The following is a 26,483-nucleotide window of genomic DNA, read 5'->3' as shown; positions in this document are numbered from 1 at the left end:
CAGAGGAAAACCTGTCGGCACAGGATCTGTTATTTTGCTGAAGAGGGGAGGCCTTTCAACATATTGCATGGTATTAAGCATGAGCACAGTTCAGGTTTTTATAGCCATGTCAAGGCAGTGCTGCACTGCTTTCTGAGAACGAAAAAGAGAAGCAGTCTAAAGGCAGGAAACCAAAATGGCGGAGAGGAGTGAGTTGACAATAAACCAGAGAAAACAGCTGAAACACTGCAGCTTTCCAAGGCAGAACACTTTGTTGATCTTCATACAAACTGAGGTGAAGGCGTCACATCTTATTTTATTTGAGAAGGTCTGACGATTACTTTGGTGGAAGCTAAAAGACAAAGATGAAGAGGCAAATACAAGACAAGGACATTGTTTCCTACATCTTTCCTTCACATCCTAATGCTTGAGACAAAAGCAACAGGATGGAATACCAAACCTTGGTAAAGCCTGCAGAAAATCAATAGCAGAATCTGAACACGGATTAATTTGTTCATTTGATGACAAGCATTACACTTATTCGACCAAAGGGAAACATCCAGACTGTCTGCAAGAAATAATCCATGCACTTCACCCCAAACGTTTTTCTTTAGTCACCCCAACAAACCTTACGTGTTTCACCCATCTCTGGTATCCCCTCACATTAGGCTCAACCTCTTGGAGATATGCGTGAGCTTAGACACTTGAGGAGGCCTCATATAGTCTTATGATAAACCTTTCTCCATTAGACTTTATTTGAAACAAGGGGAGAAGGTTTTCATCCAGCTTAGCTCTTGGAACTGCCCACAACACATACTCAGTGGTGATTACCAAAGGTATCAGGTATCCACATGTTTCATAATTTCATATGGTAATACTTTATTTGACCTTTTCTTTCAAGTAGGAATAAATGCCAGGTCTTCACATAATATACTATGATAATAATATCTAAGGGGGTTGGGGGTCTTGATATTCAGAACATTTGAAAAAACAAAATCCCTGAATAGATCACACAAAAAAACAATTTTGGTCATTACCATGACTTGTTTCTGATCATTTCTCAGCAGACATGAATTAACTAATGAGCTTGTACTTCTTCTCAAGCATCAAAAGAAGAGAGATTTTGCTGACAATGTAGCGAAAAGAAAGGAAGCTTCACTGTCTAGTGCAGAAGTTCAACTTCAAACCTGGAACAATCAGAACATTGTTCAGGATCGATTATGCTCCACCAAGCAAGTGTTCTTGGTTTTTGGAGCTGTCTGTTTCTGTTTCTCATTGATCTTCCTCGTATGACAATCAACGGACACTGTTACACTGTTTGTGTGACAGGATCTCATATTGAAATTCTGTGTGAAACAATTAGTGAAACGTTTCCATAGTGCCTTTTGAAGTTTCCAAATGAATGACAAATATATGACTAGTATCTTTGCAGATGCCAAATTGAGCGAGTAGCTTTAATTCATTTTAATCATGCCTTTTAGCAACAGTCTTTGCTGGAATGTTATGAGCTGTATGCAGAGGATTGAGAAGATTCCCACAAGCCAAAGGCAAAATATAACGCAAAAATAGATTTGCAGAGACAAAAGAGCTAGATGATAGAATTGTAATCATGGACACACATTTTTGTTTGTATGCAATGGTTTCTGCCAATGACAAAGTACCCCACACCCCACCCCCTTCCCCTTGCTCGATATCTACTTGTTTTATCTATTAGATATAAATCTCCAATCTAATTAACTGGTTTTGGATTTAGCTTATGGGCTGACTAAGCAAGGGAGCCAATAGAAGACAATATTTGTCTTCAAATAGAGATCTCCTCTGCAAGTGAGTGAGAGAGTGTTGTGTATACCACCTGTCAGTGGGCCTCCAGAAGCAGTAGCTTGGATAAATTAAACATATTGCGTTTCATTTGAGTGAACCGGGCGGCTATCCCCACATGACTATCCACAATTTCTCTTAAGTGAAAACCTTCTAGAATGAAACAAGCAAGATTTAATGAAAAAAGGGGAGAGGGAAAAAAAAAACACAAGAAAAAATGGTCTTATACCAGGGTGATTTTGCCCTTGTGCCAAAGTGTATTGTATAAAGCAATACAGACATAAATCTACCCTGGACAATAAATGAATTGCTGATGAAATATAAAACTTCTGGAGTTGCAAATGTTATCAACAGTAACCCATGATGTGACTTTCTGACTTTTTCTAAAAATGCATTCTCCAGAAGTGCAAGGATAAGCAAATTTATATTTATCTCTTTGTTTGTTTTCTGACCCAGACCAAACATTGCGACAAAGACGGATGATTACGTTGTTTGCTTTCCCATTCACAGGTATATTATACTGAGAGAACATAAAGGCAACTCTCGCAAAGCGCAGACCCTTATTATCTGCTATTTGTATAGTTTCTATGTGACAGAAAAGAAGAGATGAAACACATTTAGATGGATAATTGCTTTGGTCAATAACAGTGAGTTGCCTGTTTTACATTCCATTACAGGGTGGACGGGCTTTGGGCTGTTTCATCAGAGACAGATAAATAAAGGACGGTGAAGCCAGAAGAGACCCATATCCCAGGTAAATGAGTGCTGTATGAGGAAGATTAGTGCAAATCCCTCACACACAGAGCATCAGCACATGTTGGGCAAGGGAGGCTTTAGGAAGCTGGTTTGGCTCGCTCTATCTCATATATCCCTCCGGCAATCGATCAAAGCCCTAAATTACAGCTGCACACACAGAGAGCAAGGAGTCAGTGAGACACTATGACAGGCTGAATTGGAGGCTCTTGCACTGATGAATTGTGGTCTCATTTGACACAGGATCCCCCAGTCTCACTCCTCGGATACAGATATGCACATAAAGTCTATGAGTATATGCTCAAAGTGTACATAGTTTCTCTGTTGCAAACACAAAGTGACAAAAATGTGCCTCTGAGCCATACTGTAGAGCAGGGAAGTGGAACATCTGTGAAATCGTATTCTGTTTATAAACAAGCTCTGCATCCTGCCTTCAGTGAAAGCTACTCATTAAACTCTGTTAACATGCAGTTCTAATATCTGCAGGGAGAACTGAGCGAAACAAACACACACCTGCTCCATTTAGGGAAAAGCATTTCTCATTCCCCAAATGAATGTATAGCTCCTCCCTAAGCTCCAGTCAGCACTCTATAATGTGCCCATAAACAAAATGTAGAGCGGACAAGCTCATAACACATTTTCTGAAAACCAAAGGTGAGGAAAAGAGCTTGAAACCATAGAGCTAAGAAGAAGCTGCAGGTGATTGGAAGCAAAGCAAAAGATGAAGGGGTAAAGGAATGGAAGAGCAGAGATTTTGATCAACTCAAGTGTTACATATTGGTTTAAAGAATAACTTATTCCTTTGTTCCTATAGCATGGTTTAATTTAATCTGAAATACAATCAAAATTACAATCCAGTATGTCTGGTAACGCATCAACTATAAGCAACCTTAACAACACATGAACAGCAGGCAATAATTTGTGATTGTATTCTATCATATCTCAACACAGTTCAATTCCAGGAAGACGCTGTATTTAGATATTATTACCAAAGAAATAATAATACCAAAGAAACAATCGTAGAAAGAGCAGAAGCAATCCAGAAAGTATAGCTGAAGACCCCAGAGGAATTTACCATACAATAATGCAAAATGAAATGGAAAAAGTGACCGCTTATCTTCTTGTGTTTAATCTAATGCAATCCAAACAAATTTTCCTGCTATTATTTCAGCATTTAAAATGATTATATTATTCCAATAGATGCCAGACAAAATGCTATTTTCGGAATACTTAAGCAGTTGTGTGCAATATCATTACAATTTAATATCCCAGTTACACTGACTCATGTCTCTTGTGACAGCATAGCTGTCACTGGTTTAATTCATAGTAGCGGCAGTTTTTCTTGACAAAGATGTTTTTTTAGAGGCTTCTGCAAAATGCAATTGCAAAATGGTCAAAACAAAAACCTTTTTTAAAGTTGAAAACTGCTCACCATTAGGGCTCTCCTCATTGATGGTCACTATGGTAGCAGGAGGACCAGGCCGGGACAGTTTGCACTCTGTCACATCAAAGAAGAAAAAAATAAAATCAAACAATATATATAAACATAGTTGATTGACAAACGTGAAAAGGATTTGCTTTTCTGAACCCAAACCAAATAATGAGTTATGTGTGTTATGTTAAAAAACATCATGCCCAAATAAAATTAGACAAAGCAGCAGTTGGAAGTACCTCCATAAATGTACTTTGTTATTTATATGAATGAGTTACAGCACTTTTTTGAAAGTGATATGTATTTGATGGCTACATATACCACATTGTAAATATCAAAAACCTTTTTAGAAGCTCCTGACAATGGAATATCCTATTTGATATTAAAACTGCACTTCCAAAACCTGTATCTCTCTGACAAGAAAAATAATTGTTTGTTTGGAACCTATTATTACATTTCAGTCATGGCATTTGTTTTCCTCTACAGTGCATCAGTAAAATTTTAAACCCTGCCAAATTACAGAGGACGTAAAAATGTTGTAGTATTACACAAGAGAGTAGTATTTAGAAAGAAGCAATGACTCCAGAATGTCTTACACATGGTTTTCTTACTCCCCGTTAAACGCCCTATGACCTTTCCAACTGATCTTTTGATTGACCAATGTTACTTAATTATGGAAGTCTCTCACTTCATACATTGAACATTTCATACTAAAGTTGTAAAATGCTACTATACAGAGGTGTATTAGTATTCTAAATATAGACATGAATTTGGAATAATATCATCCACACATTATGCGGAATTTATACTTTTGCTTTAAGAACACCTGTTACATTCTCCATTGATTGGAAAAAAATAAAAATTCAGAAACCTTTGCTTTTGTGGTGTCAAATAAACTGAAATGTTTTCATGACAGGTAAAGTCAGTGACTGCTACAGTATCACATGACAACACGAATTTGGGTGTTAAACATTGAATCCAGACAACTGGGGCGGTCATAGCATGTTGCCAATTCATAAGCATAGCACTGACAAGAGACATCTCACAGATGGAGGTCACAACAGCTATATGGTATGAGCTCATGGGAAACAGGTAGTGGCAGCCTGACAGACAGCACCAGATGGGGCGGCAGGAGGGGTGGAGAAGAGGAGACATGAGTGGGAGGCATCGGGTTTAAAGAAATAGGTGCTTTGACGCAAGGTGCTCTGCAGGTGATGTGAGGAAACTTAAGGATTAAATGTCTATTAACAGGGAAGGGGTGGAGGCAAGGACTTGGAGAAATATTAAACAATAAAAACGGAAAAGAGAGTGGAACCCTCTTACCCTCATACTGCCAGTCTGAAGAGGTCAGGGGTTAGTGGAGCCAGAAGTAAGCAGAGCAGAAGCACGAAAGAGAAGATTGGAACAGCTGATTTAGGAGCAACTCTTTTGTTAAGAAAGAGGAACATTATTTATTTGGAAGACCAACAGGTCCTAGAACACAGAGCAAAAAGGAGAGGTGATTCTGGTAGTCATTTCTGCAGATGAGCCCTACAGAGAAGTGGTAAAAAGTAATTAAATTGATTTTCAAATTATGAGTTTGTCTAGGCACACAGCTGAGGGTTGCCAGCAGCATAACAGTACAAACAGAAAGGCAACAATAATTTAAGAAGTGGTATGAGTTCTGGGGAAAGAAGAATAGAGATATCACTAGAGGCCAGATGTAGGTTCTTCAGCATCTCATTACAATTCTCTCTCCATTCTGTAAGACAGTCTCTCAAGAGGCATGCTGTCAGGTTAACACCTCTTAAATTACACGTAACCAGAGAGTATGGGCACAAACATGGTCACTGATACTACATCAACAGGCTAATGATCTTGGGTTTCACACCATTCCTCCATCACCAATGTTAAGCAGCTATGCACCTGTTGCAGGTGAAAAACAGTGCCCCACTTTCTTATTAAATATGCATGTCTGTGGACATTCAGTGATGTGCTGATTTAAAGTGGCATATTAATCAGAGATAATGACCTTATTCTCTGCATTCATAGTGATGGCTTTTACAAGAGTGCAGATGTACACCATAATTAGCATTTAAATGGTAATAAAAGGCCGAAGCTACATTATGGAATTTTTCATGCATGATTAATGGCATTCCATTTCTTGTCATTTTTAATTGAAAATACTGATCTGTTGTTATTTGGGGGATTTTTATTCATGTCCGGGGAAGCTCACTCATATTTCATGAGACTGATGGGAGAAAATATACAAATGCCAAGAAGTGGGTACGCAAAAACTCACAGCAACCGGGGGCTCTCACCCTTAATATATAAACTGAGGCAAATATTCTCTAATTAGTGAACTAACACCCAAACATTCTGCAGCTACGAGATTCATGCACATGCTACAAGAATGCGAAGAATATCACTCTTACTTTTATTTTGTAACTTGTAGAAGTCGCTCAGAATTATCAACACAAAAAAATCAGACCCTTATCTCTAGTTTATCATTTACTCAGTTTCACTGAAGTTGCTTTCAAAGGCTTTTTGTCATATACACAACTGATCTCTTTCCAAATTAATAGCCACAGTGATGAGATCATTCAAAGGGATAATGTAGTCGTACTAAGTCTTTGCAACTCACATTTAACACCTCTTTATCTTGTTGCTGTAATAATCAGTTGTTCTCCTTCAAATCCTGTCTCAAAGGTGGGTTAATGTGTTAAAATACCAAATGAGGAGATTAAAATGTACCTGCTCATCGGCAGAACTAAATAATGCACCTTTGAAATACTAGACAAAGAACAATCAGTAGATAATTATCCTGCATAGCTCATTTGTATAGTGTACACAATGTTCCATGATTTCAAAGTAATAGCCCAGCATGTACCCATCTGCTAAATAAATACCCAGAATAAGGGTTTCCTTTAATAGCAACACAATGAGGTAGCTCACAGCTCCCTTTATTCAGAGGAATAAATAAGTGATACCTAAATAGGACTCAAATCTGTCTAGAAAGTAGAAAAATGGCAAAAACACATTATTGGCTCAAGGTGGTATTGTAGTTGGTTGAGAGAGTGATTTGAACAAATAAATAAAAACATTAAAAAGTTTGTAGTGCTCGCAGGCCAATTTTGTAATCATAACACTAGAATAACACACTTCATAGGAACATGAAGCACAAAGACCTAAATGTGAATTAAAGTTCTAAAAGTTCAAAAGAACAACAATTTGTTCACAACAAATACTGAAATCTAATGTCATCTCCATGTTGTTTCAACATTTAATAATATTTTCAAATGGTTGTGTCTTTTCTTTGTCAGATAACTATGTTGAGATAGATAGACAGATACAGTAGATTTATTGGGTTCTATCTGCAAATATCTTCCTAATGGCTGAACACAAAATGTGCAAACAAACTTGTAAAAGCCCCCGCACTCAAACAGCCCTCACATAACAAGAGGCTGGTAGATACTGTACCTGTTAACAAAGCTGATGAAGATTCTGATAAAAAAGTGGAATGGCAATACAGCTTGGAATTTTAGTGCTCTGGAAATGATATATTTTATGATGCGAGGCAATACACCTGGTTGACTCAAATGGGTTTTGGGCCTCCCTACAACAATTTTCAGTTTGGATGAGTTGAAAAGTGACAGTGCAGCAATCTAAATATGTTACTTAAACTGGACCATACCCTGGTGTGTGCTTTCCATCGATATATTGCAGTTTGTTCTCCTACTGGCCTGTAAATGCAAAAGTAGTTTAAGAGGGAGATCATGAACTAATTAACAGCCAGGCAAACTCTTTCAGCAAGAACGTTATCTCTGACAATAAATAGACCGCTTTGAACATTTCTTCAGTTTTTCTTAACTAGTTATTCCCACCACTATGCAGGGTAGTTAAGGAGAGCAGCCTGGACACCTCCCTAGCTGCTCTCAGCAATAGGATAAGTACCTGCGTAGCTCTGTCTTTGGTCCTGACATATATAATGCATAAAGTTGGGAGGCACTGAATCGGTTCAGTCCATGGCTGCTAATTTTCCAATATTTCATGCAGTGCAGGCAGAGAGGAGTGGCTCTTATTACAACTGCAGTATGTATGAGTCAATGGATTAAAAAAAAAAAAAAAAATTTTCTTCTGTGTAATAACACAAAAAATAAAGGCCAAGGAGTAGTTCGGAGTATCTTGATGATGCACCCTGTTAAGTAATTTATAAGCTAAACAATGAAGCTATTGTTTTCAACGATTAAGTCTGAGGGAGGGTGAGTGGTTCACAAATGTAATCTACTGCTTGCGTACTCTATGCCTTAAAGGCCATACTTTTTCTATTTCTCTACTTATTAACAGCGGGAGAAGCAAGCACAAAATATGTTTTCTTCATGGTACCATTGAGGAGTCTTGCTGCAACATTTTGAAACAGTAGAAACATATGAATAAGGCTGGTTTCTACATGGAGAGTACCACAGCAGTGAAGGCCACAGCAAATGAAAGCGGAGTGAAAGTTTTTTCTTTGTGTTTTTCAGTTTTGGAAGAAAATACATTGCTGAAACTGGGGTGACTAGTTTTTCAAATATTAAAAGCCAAGATCACAGTTTACACTAATCGCACTGCGATTAAGTCTATGAGGTATAACATGAAATGACAAAGGACAGATGGTATTGAATGATATCAGCATAGTCACAAACAGTGGGAGGTGAATTTTTATTCTGATTTATCCCTGTTTTCCAGCCAGAATTGCCCATTACTGGTGTAATGCAGAACAGCCGATAATGCCTGGATCATAAGGTCATAGCTGTTGAAAACTTAATAGTGGTGGAGATATTTATCACCAAAACAAAGAAATCAAGATTTACAAAAAAGGTTTTACAGACAGGTTCTGGTGCATCAAACAATAAACATGATATAAGTTTCACTTCGTACCGTGGCAAGCCTGACGGCCGCCATGATGAAAAGGATTTAAGAATTGGTTTGATTTCTTGTTTTGCGGTCCAATCCAAAAGCAGTCTATTTTTTATTTTTCGGTTTAGTTCATTGCTCTCTACTCCAATTGCACAGTAGGGGTGCCATATACACGTCTGTAATTTTCCCTAATGAAAATATACACTTAAACTTGCTGTGTACTGGCTGGAGCCAGCATAACATGATTAAAAGATTATATGTGTTTGCTCAGAACCAAAATTTCCTCTTGTCAACAAAATTTAGATTTAAATTCTGACAGGTCACAAGCATTTTACTGTCGAGCAAGATATTACCTCTAAGCATTGCTGTAAAACAGGCTGCTCATAATAAGAACAGAGAAAATCTGTGTCTAGAAAACTCATCCAACAGCCTCAGTATGCTAATAATTCAGGAAAATACAGTAGGTACAGTGTTACAGATGTTTTTTTGCTTAAATTATGCCTTAAAATTTTGTCTATGGGCATTCACTTTGCATCTTTCAGGTTGCAGAAAAATGGCTCCTCAGGCGATGGTTGACGTCACAGAAAAATTCCATAGACGACAATAATCTGCACGTTAAATCGCCGTATACAAATCAGATAATCCAAACCAAAAGCAATATAGAAAACAAGGAACAAAGTACAAAGTCACAGAATCTTTTTTTTCCCCAGGTAAAGTCTATTTGACAGGGGTTGAGTTGAATAAAATCAATTTTAAAAGGTAAAGTCTAATTCGGTGTCCAATCTCATTCTGTAAGAAAACGAGTGTAAAGTCAATGAGTACACTTAACCAACCATAATGTTTCTGAGCATTGTGGACTTCACATTTGGTTTGTCTGACATACATCAGGTAGAGATTAAGTGATCACTCTTGAAAAGTATTGCTTTGTAGAATTCACAGGGCTTTACTACATCAGTAGCTTTTTCTCAGTCTGATGGGTGCTTACGAGGTGGCGGTCCACTAAGTCTCACAAAACATCGGTATGAATGATCTCTCTTCTAATGTCTCTCCACAAAATGAAATGAGAAAGGCGTCAACTGGGATTTAAGATAACAGGAAACTAGCAGCATTAAGCCTGTGATAGATGGTCAGGGCAACGTATACTTCAGAATTGTAATTAACAGACAATAAATGACTGACCTCAGGTAATTATCTCCCTGACTGTAATAACCAGACAGCAGTAACTTAGATCTGTAAAACTTCAATTACAAATTGAATTCCTCACTCAGACGTACAACCTTTGTGGGATGCTTGATTTGGGATACAAGATTATAGTAGCAAAGCCTGAACACTTGATAACAGATGGAGAACTGAGATCAATCCAGCCCTTCCTAACTGCTTTGGATTTAGAGCCACATCCGCAACCAAAGTGTGTGTTGGTTAAGAAATGCTTTTCAAATAAAAGTCCAAAACCGTTGAACTCCAAGGCAATGCAGATCTTTAAGCAGCTGCTTACCGGCCACCTCGTTACTGGGGCAACAATGCAGTGGCAAGATGAGTTCTGTACACTGACATTTTGTTTTTGCAGAGCATATTTTTTTCTCGTGACTACATTCAACTCCGCTTTCCCAGCTTCATCTCTAACAGAACATTTTCAGCTGCCACTAAATCAAAACTGCTGCTGAAAAATACAGACGCTAAAGGACAATTCTCGATCAATCAGTCTCAAGCACAGCCATACAACAAAGCTAGAAGGGTGGCTCAGGGGTGTCTTATTTAATTAATTTAGCAGTGCAAACCATTTTGCATCAACAAAGAACAACATAAGATGCTTGAACTCTCTAGATTCAACCAGCCACTCATTAGAACTGTCAAAAGGAAGGGGGTGAGGAAGAAGAGACAAGAGAGAAATTCATGAGAAAGGGCAGAGGCAATGAAGCAGAAAGTGGGAACTCATTTCTCAACGTTTAGATGGATGGCAACCTGCCAAGTCAAGACAAGGTTCCTTGTATCATATTATATCTTATACCTCCATATGCAATCATAAATGCCTCTGCCCTTTCATATAAATATCAACCCCAGTTGGATAAGGAAATATCTCAAAGTGTCTGTGAAAAGCTTATCTGGCAAAGACTATATGAGTTAATTTCTTCTTTCTGCTGTAGCTCCAGTGGTCTTCCTTGGGGAGAATTGCTGCTGACCCACGGCCAGGGAGGTCTGAACAGAATCAAGATACTTCAGATGACAGCCTTGTTTATGACTGAACCTCTTTTTCGTGAATTTTGTGACAGAAGTTTTAGATTATATCCCCCGTGGCTTTGTTTTTTTTTTTGTTTTCTTATTCTTTTCCTATTATTTTGCTTCATGCCAAGTGCATCTTTTGTGTCATCACCTGTCTTTTAAATCTCCTCAATAGGCCTGCCATTCCAAGTCTCTTCTCACAGTGACAGTTACTTGCGGTCCCTGGTGTTCAGAACGAGCGGCTTGTTTTTTTGGTTGACTAAGGTATATTTTGGTTCATTGCTTTCTTTCTACCTTAATCCTACCATCTGTTCTGCTTAACCTCTCAGTGTCTGAGTTATCTGCCTGTGTTTTATTTTCTCATTCTTGCCAGTATGTTCACTGGGGATTCTGCCTTTGTTTTGATTAACTGAAGAAAGTTCATCAAAGTTCCTTCCAGCTGAGCTATGCAGTCAGAACAGCCTGCCTACCAGGATAAGAAACAATATTCCGAAGCATTACTTTTTTTGTAAACCAGAGCAGGTTGATGGAGCTCTGCTTTTGACATTCTTTCTGTGCTTAGACCCCTAGATGAGACTGTGCAAGGTAAACACACATGTAGTAATGACCACGTGTGGACTTTATTTATTACTGAGTATCACTTCAAGGGTCAAGGCTCTATGCATACTGACGGATGAATCCTGGCCTGCATTTTGAATTTACTTATATCCACTTTTTAAGCAACTGCTCACATTCACTACTCGCAAAGACCCATATTGGATATCCATATATTCTGTTCAGTATTTATACTTGTTTCATGCTACCAACATCGAAGAGGAAATCAAGAAGTCAGAAGCAAGTAAACAGCAACATAATTTAGCGATGTCAGCAGTGGAGAGAGGATCAATAGCACAAGCAAAAGCCTCAAAAAGCATTTACTAAAATGGCAAAAAAAGTGAAGCTGCGGGCAAAGAGTTCTGTCATTTTGCATTAAGGTAATTCAAATGACAATCACCATATTTCCATCGTCAGGCCACATCGCATGGCGGTGGATTTAGGATTTGTCAGCTATGATGACAGACACACAGGCAGATATCTGTTCTATAGTGACTTACTATACATGGGGGCAAAAGAAAGAAATACAAATACTGAATATTGAAAATATGCTGTCTTTTCTGTGTAAATGCTTGTGAAAGTCATCCACACTGCCTCATAAAATAAAAGAAATGGGAAGTAATTTTTAGGTTTAATTTTTTATATCTGAAATAATTTGTGGTAACACAAAAAGAAAGCGCTATAGACACAAATGTTTTTTTTTTTTCAAGTTTAGGCAAGAACAGGTAATTGCAAGAATGATCAAAAATGATAGTGGAACAGTATTTGGGTAAAATAAAGGTTATCCCCTTCAAGTTAATTTCACCTCTTTTTGCATTTTTTTGCCCTGACACATCTGAAATGCTCATGAGCTTTTCCACCACAGTGACAGTTACTAGATAGGGGTCAGACAACTGACAGTTGCTGTGACTATCAATCACCAAAAATGAGCACCTTTTTTGGCCTACATTGGCCACAGTATAGATTTTCCCTTTACGGTCAGTAGCACAATGATAATTTATCCTTTATTTGTTTAAATAGGCACATACTTCATACAAATCTTCCAATCATTGAGGTACAAGAGGTATTAAAACTTGTTTACACACATATATATATATATATATATATATATATATATATATAGACTATATCCTTCACCGTCAGTTTTTGTGAGATTAATTTGATTTATGCTTTCGTAATGAACCTGCAACACCGCTGCGTTGCAATAACTAATACATTTTTTATGTCCCTCTTTATAGTACGGCATGCAGCCCTGCATGGAAATGGATGTGCACGTATGTTGCTGCTAAAATTTTCAATACGCTGCACCTGTGCTGAGAAAGGAGTTAATCTGAAAAGATCGTGAAGCTGACAAGATTGGCTGTGTGCCTGAACAACAAGACTGTGTTTGTACTGTGCAATACAGAGTATCACAATCCTGTACAAAATCACACAGAATGGCAGCAACAAATAACTCTTCTCTGCTGACTCTGGATCCAGTGGTTGATACTGTTTCATCCATAACAGTGGCATTTACTTCATGTTTCACAGATAATCAATTAAAAATGCTTTCAAAGCCAAGAGAAGGAAAAGGTAAAAAAGAGATACTTTCTTGCAAGTGAGGCTCTTTTTTTCAAATAACAAGCCCAGGATATATAGGTTTGAGTAAGAGAAAGGAGAAAAATAAAATTGAATGAAATAAAATAAACTAGAAAACCATATCCAGATATGTGGCAATATGCACTGGAATGGTATTTTGCTGTGAAATTTCAATTGGTGGTCAGTCACTATTCATTTGTGTGATGCCCTTTGGATGAAAATTGTTTTTCATACAACTAAGACATGGCCTTTTTCAGAAGTCAAGTCTCAGATTTATAGGGTCTGACCTTCAGGAGATATTTCCACATCCCAGTTTTAATTCATTGTTTCAGGTCAGGGAAGTAAGTACCAATCTGTTCAGTATCCTGTCATGACATTTTAATGGTGGGATAAGTGGGGGAGGTCAAAAGTGCATTGCTGTCTTGCAGATGCGTGAATCCTAAGTCCTGTTAATGAACTCCATGTATATAGTGGTTTACCTATGTGTCTGTTTTTTAATATTGCTAAAGCAAATATATACAAATTAATGCAGAAAAAAATTATATTGTTCCATGTGGATGACAAATTAGATCGACATATCAAATCAATGTAAGCCAAGCATTGAAATGTAAGAATACTTTTGTCTTTTTTGCTCAGAGAAAAGGGTTCGCTGTAGCTGAGTCTTGGAATCATTCCCTTGTATCAGAACAAAGACCTGGTGGAATTCCAAACCATTTACAATCACTCCTAATCACAGTGTTTAACAATTATTCGATGAGACAATAATTCAAATTCATGAGTCATTTGGTTTCTAAATAAACAAACATCTTACAAAACACATCCCATGAATATGTAAACATCAAATCAGTTACCATTTCCTCACCTTAGACGAAAAATGGCAAAATCAATGTGGAGACAGATAACGCTATGTGCTTCATTTTTCAAGTCCAGCTTTGCCAGAGAGCTTGAAAATGACCCCTTCTGTCTTTTCTATCACTATCTTTCCATCTCTCTACTCCCCTCCTTTCAAATAATTATCTGTGAGTTAACTAGTGGGGTTTCTTGCTGTTATTGTCTGTAGGTAATTACTTTCAAGGATCACAGAAAGACATGTTGGGACATAGAGTTAAGTTGGTGGGAGCCTTGCAGTAAGGAAACAAGGGGGAGTGTGGGAGCATAAATCATTGGAGGCCTATAGTGGAACAGAGTAGAGAATAATTTTACTGTTGTATGATCTCTTCCAGAGGCTACCCTCCCACACCTCCTCTTCATATTCTCCTAACACTCCTGCCTACCTTTTGTCTCTTTCAGGTTAACCGTACATTTAGGAGGGCAAAGACTGGACTCATTCTCTCGGGGAACAATTGATTAGATAAATGTTTATGTTGCGAACATCAAGACTGACCTGTTGGTAAAGACCTCAAAGGGTGCAGGACCCATCCTTGCAGAGAGAAGCCCCCTCTTTATTTCTGTGCTGCCCAGAGGCTGATTAAAGCCGAGTGGTGGGCAGATTAAAACCCCATCCCCCTGTCAATCCCACTCCACAGGGTTCTGCAACAGCCAGATGCTGTCTGCACATCTGGTCCCTAATCAGACAATCCCAAAAATAGATAACAATTGTGGGTCAGAATGGATGTGCAGATGGGAAGAGTTTGACAGGGCGAGATTGACAGAGATGGAAATAGACTGGGAGAAAGGTGGGCTGATGTCACATGACACAAATGTCCTCAGGTCTGTTAACCAATCCACACTTCATCTTATACACACACACACACGCACACACACACACTAATTCCTCTAAATGTGTATGGGAAAATGAACATGCAATATAGAGTCCAGAATCTGGTTTAAGCAACATAGGGATTTAGAGGTAGTTGCAGTGTACATCTGTCCTCTATGCTTTGAAAAGAAGATTGACCTTTTATTACTATTTGTTAACTATTGGCTGTCCTTGTATCTGCTCAGACATGGAATCAAGTGGGTGCAGTGCTTGATTGATGTATCTTAAGAGGTACATGTGACTTTTGATTTCAAAGACAGAATGGACAGAAAATAGAATGGAGGAGAATGAAAGAGTGGTCCATGGGAGGGTGTATTGTTAAAAAAAATAAGCATGCAGGAGTCAAGGAAAGGATCTGAGTGCATAATACAGAATACAAAGAGAATCCATAAGAAACATATTTTTTTAAGGTAATTCTTGCTAGTTGAGATTTATCGTAATGCATCTTCTATACCCAGTCTGAGCAGCAACGTATTGTTCCTCCCCATATTCTCCATCGCTCTCTCAGCAGAGGACTTAACATAATCTCCAAAGGTGTATATATCAAAATGTGTGTCCTTATTGTGACGAGAGCGAAATTACTTTTTGGTAACACTGAGCAACCACAGCAATGAACATCATCAAGAACATGCAAAAATTTCCATAGAAATGAATAAGAGGTAAATCTGGACTCCCATCTGCAGTTCTACACAGACCTTGAAAATGTACACATCAAAACAAATGTCTAAATGAAGACAGATGAGAGGCCAGTATCAACTGATATTTTATTCATCCTCTTTTTTATGTAACAGTCTCTTTTCCTTGTGTCTTTACTGGGAACTGACAAAGCTGTTCCTTCTCCCTGTCTTCAAACAATACGATAAGGCAATACCTTGTTGCTGAAACATTTAGCCTTCTTTTTTTCCTAGTGCTCACACTCACCACACTCAAGGGTTTCTTGAGCTGGGGAAAGCAGGGAGATATATGAGTGAGAAGATAAGATATGATGTTGGGGAAGGTCAAAATCCCTGTTCAAACTATGATCATCTCTGGATGATGGGGTAAAATGGGGGCAACAACTTCAGCCATATTAATGTTCGGACCACAGATATACTCTGATTGCTCATTACAGCAATGACACTTTGAGACTTAGACTTCCCTTTCACAAGTTTCAGTCAGTACAACATTTACCAGTTACAGGTGTGTTTAAGTGGATGCAATGGGATAAGACTGCAAAATTGAATAATAATAATCAAGATTGACTCTTAATGCTGCTCTTTTCTGACCTAACCAAAATGCTGTTGCATGTGGGAGTAATGGCTTGACACTAATTTGAACAGACTCTCTACATTTAATGTGCATAAATATACATATTAAACGAACATGCCTTCCCTCCCACACAAGAAAAACATTGCGCCTTTCTATACAAGAAATGTTGCCACGGGCCATTATCTAGACAGCAATTACATTTACCTAAATTATTAGTTCAGACTTTCACATTTCTAAGCAGCAGGGCTGGACTTATTATGGATGATTTCCCCGGTAATTCAACCAAGCCCATGTAAACTATAGCTAAATAAAAACAATGAGCATAGGTTTTATGGATTCAGTGCATCATTAAATGTTGTAAAATAAATTGGCCACAAATAGTTCTTCTGAAGAGTGATACTGATTACCACAGCTGTTGTATTTCTGGTCCATGGTTTCCTTACCCTGTTACTTTCAGTGTAGCCTTAGAGTGACCCTTTGACAATTACCTTGTTCATCCTCTAAGGCTTTCAAAGCTATAAAGCAAACAAACAAATGGATGAAGGAATCCTCTAAAAAATAGTAAAGATTAAATTCTTATCTGTAAGAGAAAAAAAAAGAACTTTTATGTTTTGAGCTTGTTACAGAGGGCAGGGAAGCGGGCAATAAATGAAAATAAGAAAAGGTAGGAACAGGGAATGGATAAATGAAATATTATTCAGAAAAGCATGGCATCTTAAAAAAATGACCTGAAACAACATTGCTATACAGGGGGGATTAAAGAAACACTGTGCTTGTGAAGCTTCCCCGCACCATCTTTAAAGACCTGTCAGTCTTATTCAGTTAAAATTCAGTTTTAACTGGCATCTGCCACAAAGCCAGTGAGTTAAGACTACAAATACTAAGATTTGTGCAGTTGAGTGGGAGGCAATTTCAAGGGGGTTAAGAAAACTGATTATTTTTACACTTTTCAAATAATTTCTTTAAACAACAAGATGCATATTTGTTAAAGGGGTGATCAGCATTTATGAATGGCACTTGCACTTTTCTTGGATGCTAATCAAAGTTTACTGGGTTTAATATAGGGGGCCAACGATTATTCGGAAAAATGAAAACGTGCTACTAACAAACCAAAGTCAACCATTGTTTGAAACCTTTAACTGTGACAACCATGATGCATCTACAATTTGTAATGCAGGTCATTACAGATATTTCAGCAATACTGCATATGCAGACTGTTCACACTATAACACTGCAGTCGCAAATAATCAAATACTAAAAGAGATACTTTTTTTTTTTTTAAGTTACCTGTACTTAAGTTAGTGTCATTACATTTTGCCTACTCCTAGTGAACAGTATATGTCATAAAAACAGCTGTAAATATTCTACAGTTTGGCGTTTCTTTTCCAATTCCTCTCAAACGTGAATAGAATGGATACAGGATTGCTAACAGTATCCATATTACATAATCTTATTTCTCATGTTACAATGAAAATAAGCTTTTGTGGAAGTGTACGCCTCAGTGTTTGACCTATTCATGCTGAACGCACATACCTTCTGTGTCCTGGGCCCTGATGAATGTTAGCAACGAGAGGATTGCCATTCCTGCCCCAAGCCATCTGATGAGCCCCCACCCTCGTTGCATCTTCTGTCAGCCTTATTCTCTTCCCACCTGTAGAAAGCAGGAAACTTTTTTATTGATGTATTAACTAGTCAAAAATACACAGCTGTTAACAACAAATTGTCCTTGAAATTTACAACATAACACTAAGTGATTAACGAAAAAAAAAGCAACATTAATGATATGCATTATTATTCGTAGTAGAAGTAGTTGTGTATAATAGAAAATAAATCCTTAGAGATCATTTTAATTTGTGTATTGGGTTTACAAATCACCCCCCAAAATTGGGCTGCATTCCAAAATCTATAGTTTTGCTTCAAAATATAATCCATGTAGATTTTTAAATTGAATTGTATATTAAAATGTCTGTCAGTGCAAAATGTGAAAATAACATATTCATATTCAGCAACCAAATGGAGCATTTCATTTTTTGCAACCAAGTTTAATTGTAGTGTGCACTGAGACATAGGAAGTCACGCTACTTTCGATAAGCTATTTTTGATAAAAATGTGGGAAATCCTGAAAATTCATAAAAATATCCAATAGAATCCTGACCTCAATGCAGTTCATTTTCAATGTGTATTTGCACATCAATATTACTTACAAAGTAGCATTTAATGTACATTTTGTACAATAAAGACTGGACAAGCAACTAGAGAAGGTCAAGGACAAACCCTATAAAAAGCATTGGCTGGAATTACTAGTGTCATATAAATGAATGTTCAGTGGAGAATGTGACTGCTCAACCTGACATGGACCACTCAAGAGAGCATTTCTCACTCTGTTGAAGTTAGAGCTTATACAGTCATGCATCAAAAACTGAACAGCTATGTTCAAGGTGAGGACCCTATGACACAAATTATCTTTGCCTCAGTAAAAGTACTAACTTTGGAGAGTGCAGCCACTGGAAAAACAAAAGTTACATGTGTTGTTGTAATTGAATTCCTCACGTTGTCCATGATGGTCTACTGATAAAAATTTGGCTATTTTGTTACTGCAAGGGAGAGGACAACAGCTACACTTATCTCTGTGTTTCACTGTTCTGGAAATGAGAGTTCATACTTACATGTTAACCAGGGTTCAAAAATAATTTCAAATAATTGCACCTTATTTTTGCAACACAGTGAAAAAAAAACATGCATTGTGTGCAGCCTTGGTAGGCAGATGTGGACAAAACACAGCAGACTTCAATGAAAAATATATTGCATCTTGTTCAGTTATATTACAGTAAAAAGTAGCTCAGCCCAGATAATAATGTGAGAAATAGTAAAGGACTCCAGGAGGTATAATCAGAATAAATAAGGAATGTTTTTTACATTTCTATAAAAGGTTTCTTATTTTTCAAGTCTTGACTTTTTACGGTTGATAGAACACAAGGTTTTATATCCAGGAGAGATATCATGTTGAGGGAACACTTTTGCACAGCCTTATTACAAGTATACTCATCGACAACAGTCCCCCCCGCCATGTCATGTGTACCATTTTAAGCTAAATCATTTATATATAGTGACAGGACTCTGTTACATGTCGGGGCCCGGGTTAACAACAACTGCCATTGGTACAGATGACCAACAGGGAACCGTTGGACACTTGACTACTGTAGGTCAAAGAAGGAGAGGAGGAAGGGGTGTTCGGAAGCAGAGAGAGAAGAGGAAAGGCAAGAGTCTTGGACTGAGAGTAGGGACTTTGAATATTGGGACTATGACAAGAAAAGGTAGAGAGTTCAGGGTGGAGGTGGGACTCCATCAGGGATCAGCTCTAAGCCCCTTATTGTTTGCAGTGGTGATGGACAGGCGGGCAGATAAGGTTAGACAGGAATCTCCATGGACCATGATGTTTGCAGATAACATTGTGATCTGTGGTAAGGGTAGGGGACAGGTTGAGGGAAATCTAGAGAGGTGTAGGTATGTGCTGGAGAAGAGACGAATGAAGATTAGTTGCAGTGAGACGGAGTATATTATTGTGAATGAGAGGAACTCAGGTGGAATGGTGATGCTACAGGGAGCTGAGATCAAGACGTTGGAGGATTTCAGGTACTTGGGGTCAACAGCCCAGAGCAACAGAGAGTGTGGAAAAGAGGTGAAGAGACAGGTTCAAACAGGTAAGAATGGGTGGAGAAAAGTGTCCGGGGTACTATGTGATAGAAGACTATCAGCCAGAATGAAAGGAAAGGTGTACAAAACAGTGGTGAGACCAGCAATGCTGTATGGACTAGAAACAGTCACAATTATGAAAAGACAGGAGGCAGAGCTAGAGGTCACAGAGATGAAGATGTTGAGGTTCTCTTTGGGAGGGACCAGAATGTATAGCATCAGGAATGAGTATATCAGAGGAACAGCACATGTTAGATGTTTTGGAGAGAAGGTCAGAGAAGCCAGACTGAGATTGTTCGGTCGTCTACAGAGGAGGGATAGTGAATATATTGGTAGACTGACGCTGGAATTGGTGCTGCCAGACAGGAGGTCTCAAGGAAGACCAAAGAGGAGATTTATGGAAGTAGTGAGAGAAGATATGATGGTAGTTGGTGTGAGAGAGGAGGATACACAGAATAGGGTTAGATAGAGAAAGTTGATTCGCTGTGGCGACCCCTGAAGGGAAAAGCCGAAAGGAGAAGAAGTGTGAAATGGTCTCACTGTTGTAGACACCCATTACATCAGCTGATTACCTGAATGTCTTTAAATATGACTTAAAAAATGTCTTTAATCCCTTACAGTTAAATAGAATTATGAGAGAGCAGACCTTGAATGTGATGCTTTTGATTAGTGTAATTAATACGGTAAATTGCGAGTCAAACTGAAGGTAAATATTCAAGGTTTTCCTGGTATGTTCTTATCACATGGTGGATCAGCTGGCACTAGTTTGAGTCTTTTATGTTCTCACAAAAACTTGACAAATTCAGGGACGAGAAGGTTTATGATATTAAAACGACTTATAATATGGTACATGGACAAGTCCTAACTCATTCCAGTTTTGATCATCCCTTTGGTTTAACACTGTGCAAAAACACTGTAGTCCTTATAGTAACATGAGGTTTCTATGTGATAGAACATTCTTAAATAACTAAAACCTTCAGATCACACATACCCAGAAAAAGGATAAAATGTCTTCCTTGTACAAAGCCAAAATGGACACTCTTCACGCCCATTAGAAAACAAATGCTCTGGATGTGTTGCATATGTTTGTTGGTTTCAGGTATGACAAATTTCAAGTTGAAGCTACAAACATTCTTAATGTACCCCCAAACATTGTCAGTTATTGTCTCTTTTGCTAATGATTTGGTGTGAAGGGACTACAAAAAGTAAGAATTTCATTACATTGTCTGAATCCGAATATGATGGTAAAATCCTGAATCCTGAAACTAGGATGCATTCAGCCTCTAAAGACGACCTCAACACATTGCCCAACAAGCTGGTTCTCAATCACCCTCCTTAACAGATCAACATCCTCCGAGTGCTCCAGGTGCTCCGGTTTCCTCCCACAGTCGAAAACATACAGATTAATTGGAAATAAAATGGGAAAATTGCTCCAAATGAATGAGTGAGTGAATGGTTTTGTCTTTAACCCTATCCAGGCAGATGTTGCAGATTTGTGACAGCCAAATATCAGATTTTTCCTGCAACTACAACTTAATTTGAGCCTGAGAGGGATATATGTGGCCCTGTGACTGACTGGCGACCAGTCCAGGGCGTACCCAGCCTCTCGCTCAATGACAGCTGGGATAGGCTCCAGCATCCCCCGTGAGAAGAAGATGGATGGATGGATGGATGGATGGATGGATGGATGGATGGATGGATGGATGGATGGATGGATGGATGGATGGATGGATGGATGGATTATTACTATATTACAATTCAAGCACATTGGAACAGGGAGAGAAACAATTCAGGGGTAATGTGTGACAAAAGAATCAGCCAGAATGGATGAAAAGGTGTAAAAAGAGAGTGCTGAGACCAGCGATGCTGTATGGTTTACAGAGACACTGCCATTGAAGAAGACAGGAGGCAGAGCTGGAGGTAGCAGACATCAATATGCTGAGGTTCTCTTTGCGAGTGATGAGGATGGATGAGATCAGGAATGAGTCCATCAGAGGGACTACACATATGAGATGCTTTAGAGATAAGGTCTTAGGGCCCGGACTAAGATGGTTTGGACATGTCCAGGGGAGGGATAGTGAATATATTGATAAGAGTATGCAGAGGTTGGCCAGACAGGAGGGCTGAAGTAAGACCAAGTTGTATGGATTGAGTGAAAAAACAGGAAGTTAGTTGGCATGAGAGAAGAGGATACAAATAATAGGGTTGGCTAGAGGAAGTTGATGTGAAAACCCCTGGAGGAGGCAGCCGAATGACAAAGAAAAAAAGATTAAATGTATTTCTGGGAAAATAATTCTGATGCATTAACTACAAAAGTGATTTTGCTGACAGGACTGACAATATTTGAATGTTCTTCTATCTCATCACTTAAATGACTAACCTTCTAATGTTAATGACAGTAGTGATAGATCAGTTATTTCTTTCCATTCACCCATCCACCTATCCTTGAGCCTTGAGATTTTTTTTTGTATAATCCACCACAACAAAAGCATCAAAAGGTGAAGGAAAAACACACATCATCAAAAAGGACAAGTTGCCAGTGCTTAATGCGTTAATACTCAAAGGAAAACTGCAGCACAGACATTGTAGCAGCTCAATATGTTGTTAGCTGCCAGACCAAATTGACAGAGTTTTATTGCTAAGTGTAAGCACCTATTCAGAATCTTAGAAAAAATTACAAGCAAAGCAGTGCATACAGATTGTATGACTTGACATGTATTGCAGGCACAAATCTACTGCACACAAGCATCCACTCAGAGCCAGAGGTAGGCAAGATGTCAGTATGAATAGTGGAGGTTCTTTAGCTTTTATCTGTCTGCGCTATTTGATGTCACACCTTCCTCACACGGCTTATTCTCTGAGCAGGCGATAAGCTGTGAAATCAGCTTTCATAGCATATGCTAGGCGGACGAGGGGGACGCACAAGCATCAACACTATCATATCAAAGCATGTTTGCCCAAATCAAACTGACTCATACCATTGTCGCCTTTTTTTGCAGGACCAATTTCCACATATCTTTTTCACTCAGTTTCTATTTCATACACATTACATTTTGTCTGTACTTAATCACCTCTTTTATATCAGTGCAGTCATTCAAACAAATGAGCATAGCAACACTTAACCCAGGACACCAAAATAACAGAAGTCATGCATCACCTTCATGGGCAATAGACAACCATGTCTTTCTTACACTCTTGCAGACAGTTATTTCACACAGGTTTCCTGTTCTCAATCTCTTCTCATCTCCCCTGCACCCAGTAGCATTCCCCTTTGAAGCAAACTTTATTTCCTACATTCATAAATCTATTTTTTTTCTAAAGAGGGGTGAGTGGGATTGCTTTGATCCCTTTCACATGAGAAAACGCAGACCTGCACAACCAGCTACCCTGAAGAGAGAAGTCATTTCTTGCAAACAGCTTCCTCGAAACCTCCTCCTGGTTGACATGGGAACACTGTATCTCATTTACATAGGCTAACAACGATGTTCCTTCAAACCTAATGAACAGAGAAATGGAGGAGACTGTGAACTTGGAATTTAGGGAAAATGTTTCCTGTATTCTTTCTATGAAGCTGATTTGTCAGATCATACCGTGAGCCATGCTATGAACAGTAACCTGCTTGCAAGCAACAATATAATGTTTCAAGTACAGTTACGCTCTGCACCTTTTAATTTGTACCATGTAACTGTAATCTGACTAGGGCTCCATCCCAGTTCATTGACTCGGCTGCAAAAAAAGATATTTGCTTTTTAATAGCAAGATACTGTATCTCTGTTGAAACCCATGTTGGTGATAAGTGAGCAAACTTGTGATGCAGAGGAAATGAAATCACTAAAAGTGTTTCAAGCCAGTTGGGGAAAGAGAATGAAGCAACCACAGTTATAGATTACGCCATGTGAACATCCAGTTTCTTATCCGCAAAGTTCCCAATCTCTCTCTTTGTTCCTCTGTCTGTTCCTTTGGTTGGCTCTCATCCAAAGATGAGCTGTCTTTATGCCTTTTCCTGTTTTTGTGCTTTGGTGTTGACATTTATTGATAACAGACACCAACTTTTTTTTAAATCCCTAAACACTGTGCACACCCCACACAGCCAGATTCAATGATACATGATTAGGGGTCTAGAAGGTGCAGATAATTGAAAATAACCAGTTGAAATTATAACAAGCATAATTGGCAAATAAAAGGTAAAGGGGAGCCCATGACAACATCTGAATTTATCACACTCATACGATTAATAATGCCTGTGCTCCTACACAAAAGAACGCAGCCGAGACAGCAAAAGCCCGTGACAATGTTCCTTGCCAACTGCAGTGGTTTTTAGTGTCTGTAAAAAGCCTACTTTTGGTTCATCACTATGAGTGAAAAAAGGTAGAAAACAGCAGTTTAGTGGCAAGGTTGTCCTTTTCATACTTTATTATTCTTAAAACTACTAACATTTTTAATGACTAAATCTAAATGCCAGGCCTCATCTTCCAAGACAATTCATTCATTTAATTGATTTGATATTCAATGGACTTCGTCTTGAGAATTTAGCAACAGAATAGAATAGAAAACGGACACCCCTAGAAAAGTTATCAAAAATAGAAAAACTAAGACTAAAAAAATAAACAATGTTAAAAATATATAGACACAGGTAGGATTTTTCTTAACAAGTTGCACCTAAACAATATGCCATATAAACATGTGCAAAAGTTGTGACTAGCAGCGAACAACAGCAATGACCGTAGTGGTAGCAGCATAGTAGTAACACATTTGGTGTCTGAATGAGTGGACGTGTAGGGGAGTGAATGAATGAATGAATGAATGAATGAATGAATGAATGAATGAATGAATGAATGAAAGCAAAGTCGATTGAGAGCAGAGCTGAGTGTTAAATAGTTGAATAGTAGCTGGCAGGATGGACCTGTGGAATCACTCCTTCACACACTTGGGGTAAAGTCTGTTGCTGAAGGAGCTGTTCAGTGCTGTCATGATGTTCTGCATGGAATGGGAGACATTGTTCATCAGAGAGGATAGCTTCGCTACCACCTTCACTGAGTCCACAGGATCCCCCAAGACGAAGCTAGCCTTCCTCAGTAGTTTGTCGATCCTCTTCCCGTCAGCCGCTGATAGGCTGCTGCTCCAGCAGACTACTCCAAAGAAAATAGCTAATGCCACTACAGTGGCGAAGAAGGTCCTTAAGAGAGCCCCCTGAGCTTCAAAGGACCCGAGTCCCCTCACCAGGTACAGTCTATTCTGACCTTTCCTCTAAGGAGCATCAGTGTTGTGAGACCAGTCCAGTTTCTTGTTCAGATGAACAGCCAAGTACTTATAAGAGACCACTCTCTCAATGTCCGTCCCCTGGATGTTCAACCGTGTCCAGGTGTATCTGTTCCTGTGGAAATCCACCACCAGCTCCTTCACAACACTTAGTCCTTTAGCGAACTAACATGCCAAACAAGCAACTTTCATTAATGACCTATTGATGCAGAAACAATTAACTGTCTTCAAATAATTGTCAGTCAAAAATCAGGGTCTAATTATCGTCAACGTAACCGTTCATCAAAATATATTTGTTAGGCTAACTGAGTGTCTTTTTATAAGTGAAAATTGAGTTATAGTGAAATTGAAAACAATATATTGTACAAAAGAATGATTCATTTTCTGATGGAAGCTGAGGAACTAAGAGTAAACTGAAAGGCATCTTGGCAAAGAATAGATGTCCTGCCTATCAACAGTTAAGGGGTTATTTTCAAGTGTCATATGCATGCAGCTATAGTGTTTTGTTGTGAAAATATTCTGTAACTATCAGGATAATTAATCATGTTGAACCAATCAAATAGTGAAGCAATAAATCTATACTGTATTTTCATTTCGCTGTTAAATGAAAACATCGACATCAACCTCTAACAGCTGACGGTGGAGGATTTTTCAAGTGGGTCTGTTACAATCACTTGTCATCTTATCAGACTTAACTATGAACCTGATCATCATATAAATGACCCCCTAAACTAGATGAAATCCCCACCGTTGGAAAGGAATTGCTGCCATTAACTTGGCTGATAAACTCAACTCTAGTTGCACAAACAGCATCTGATTCAACGGGATTCATTGGCTTAGAGGAGACAAATAGTAAATTCTCAAGTGATTTGACATTCTCATCTGTCTCAAACAATTATCCACCACATAATGATGGTAATGAAAATTGCAGCTTCATCAAGAGTGGCTCGACTCTGTGTCTATCATGTCTAGTCAGCAAATTGATCAAGAGACAAAATGAAAAACAAAAGGCACCATCAATTCTGCAAATATATTAACCATAAAGCCTGAGAAACATCCTGAGTGTTTGATTCCACAATTAAGAAACAAAGAGAAGAGCAATGAAAATGTACAAAAAAAGGGGATAAGTCGTAAGTAAGACCATTACAGAATATTTGGGTACTAAAGTATCTACTGCCAAATTTTTAACTCAAATAACATTTTGAAGACATTTCTGATTTGCTTTAAGAAGCAATGATTCAATCTAGCAGAATAAAATGTGTTATATTTTTA

At 38.4% G+C, this 26,483-nt stretch overlaps 1 protein-coding gene across 1 annotated transcript in view; it reads right to left on the bottom strand.

The window, feature by feature from the left end:
• LOC147236591 (protocadherin-15-like) overlaps positions 1-26,483 on the bottom strand; it is a 159,808-nt gene that overhangs the window by 118,703 nt on the left and 14,622 nt on the right. Inside the window, exons 2-4 of the mRNA XM_086171289.1 lie at positions 17,793-17,910; positions 5,306-5,320; positions 3,983-4,048 (exon numbers count right to left, since the gene is read on the bottom strand). Coding sequence (XP_086027415.1) covers positions 3,983-4,048; positions 5,306-5,320; positions 17,793-17,883 — 172 coding nt within the window. The 5' untranslated portion in view covers positions 17,884-17,910. The remainder of the gene's footprint in view (positions 1-3,982; positions 4,049-5,305; positions 5,321-17,792; positions 17,911-26,483) is intronic.

Source organism: Fistularia commersonii, chromosome 2 (assembly GCF_037954325.1).
Source record: "Fistularia commersonii isolate RoL2024-O1a breed Wild chromosome 2, RoL_Fcom_v1.0, whole genome shotgun sequence".
Classification (NCBI taxonomy): domain Eukaryota; kingdom Metazoa; phylum Chordata; class Actinopteri; order Syngnathiformes; family Fistulariidae; genus Fistularia; species Fistularia commersonii.
This window is presented reverse-complemented; position numbering and strand designations above follow the sequence as displayed.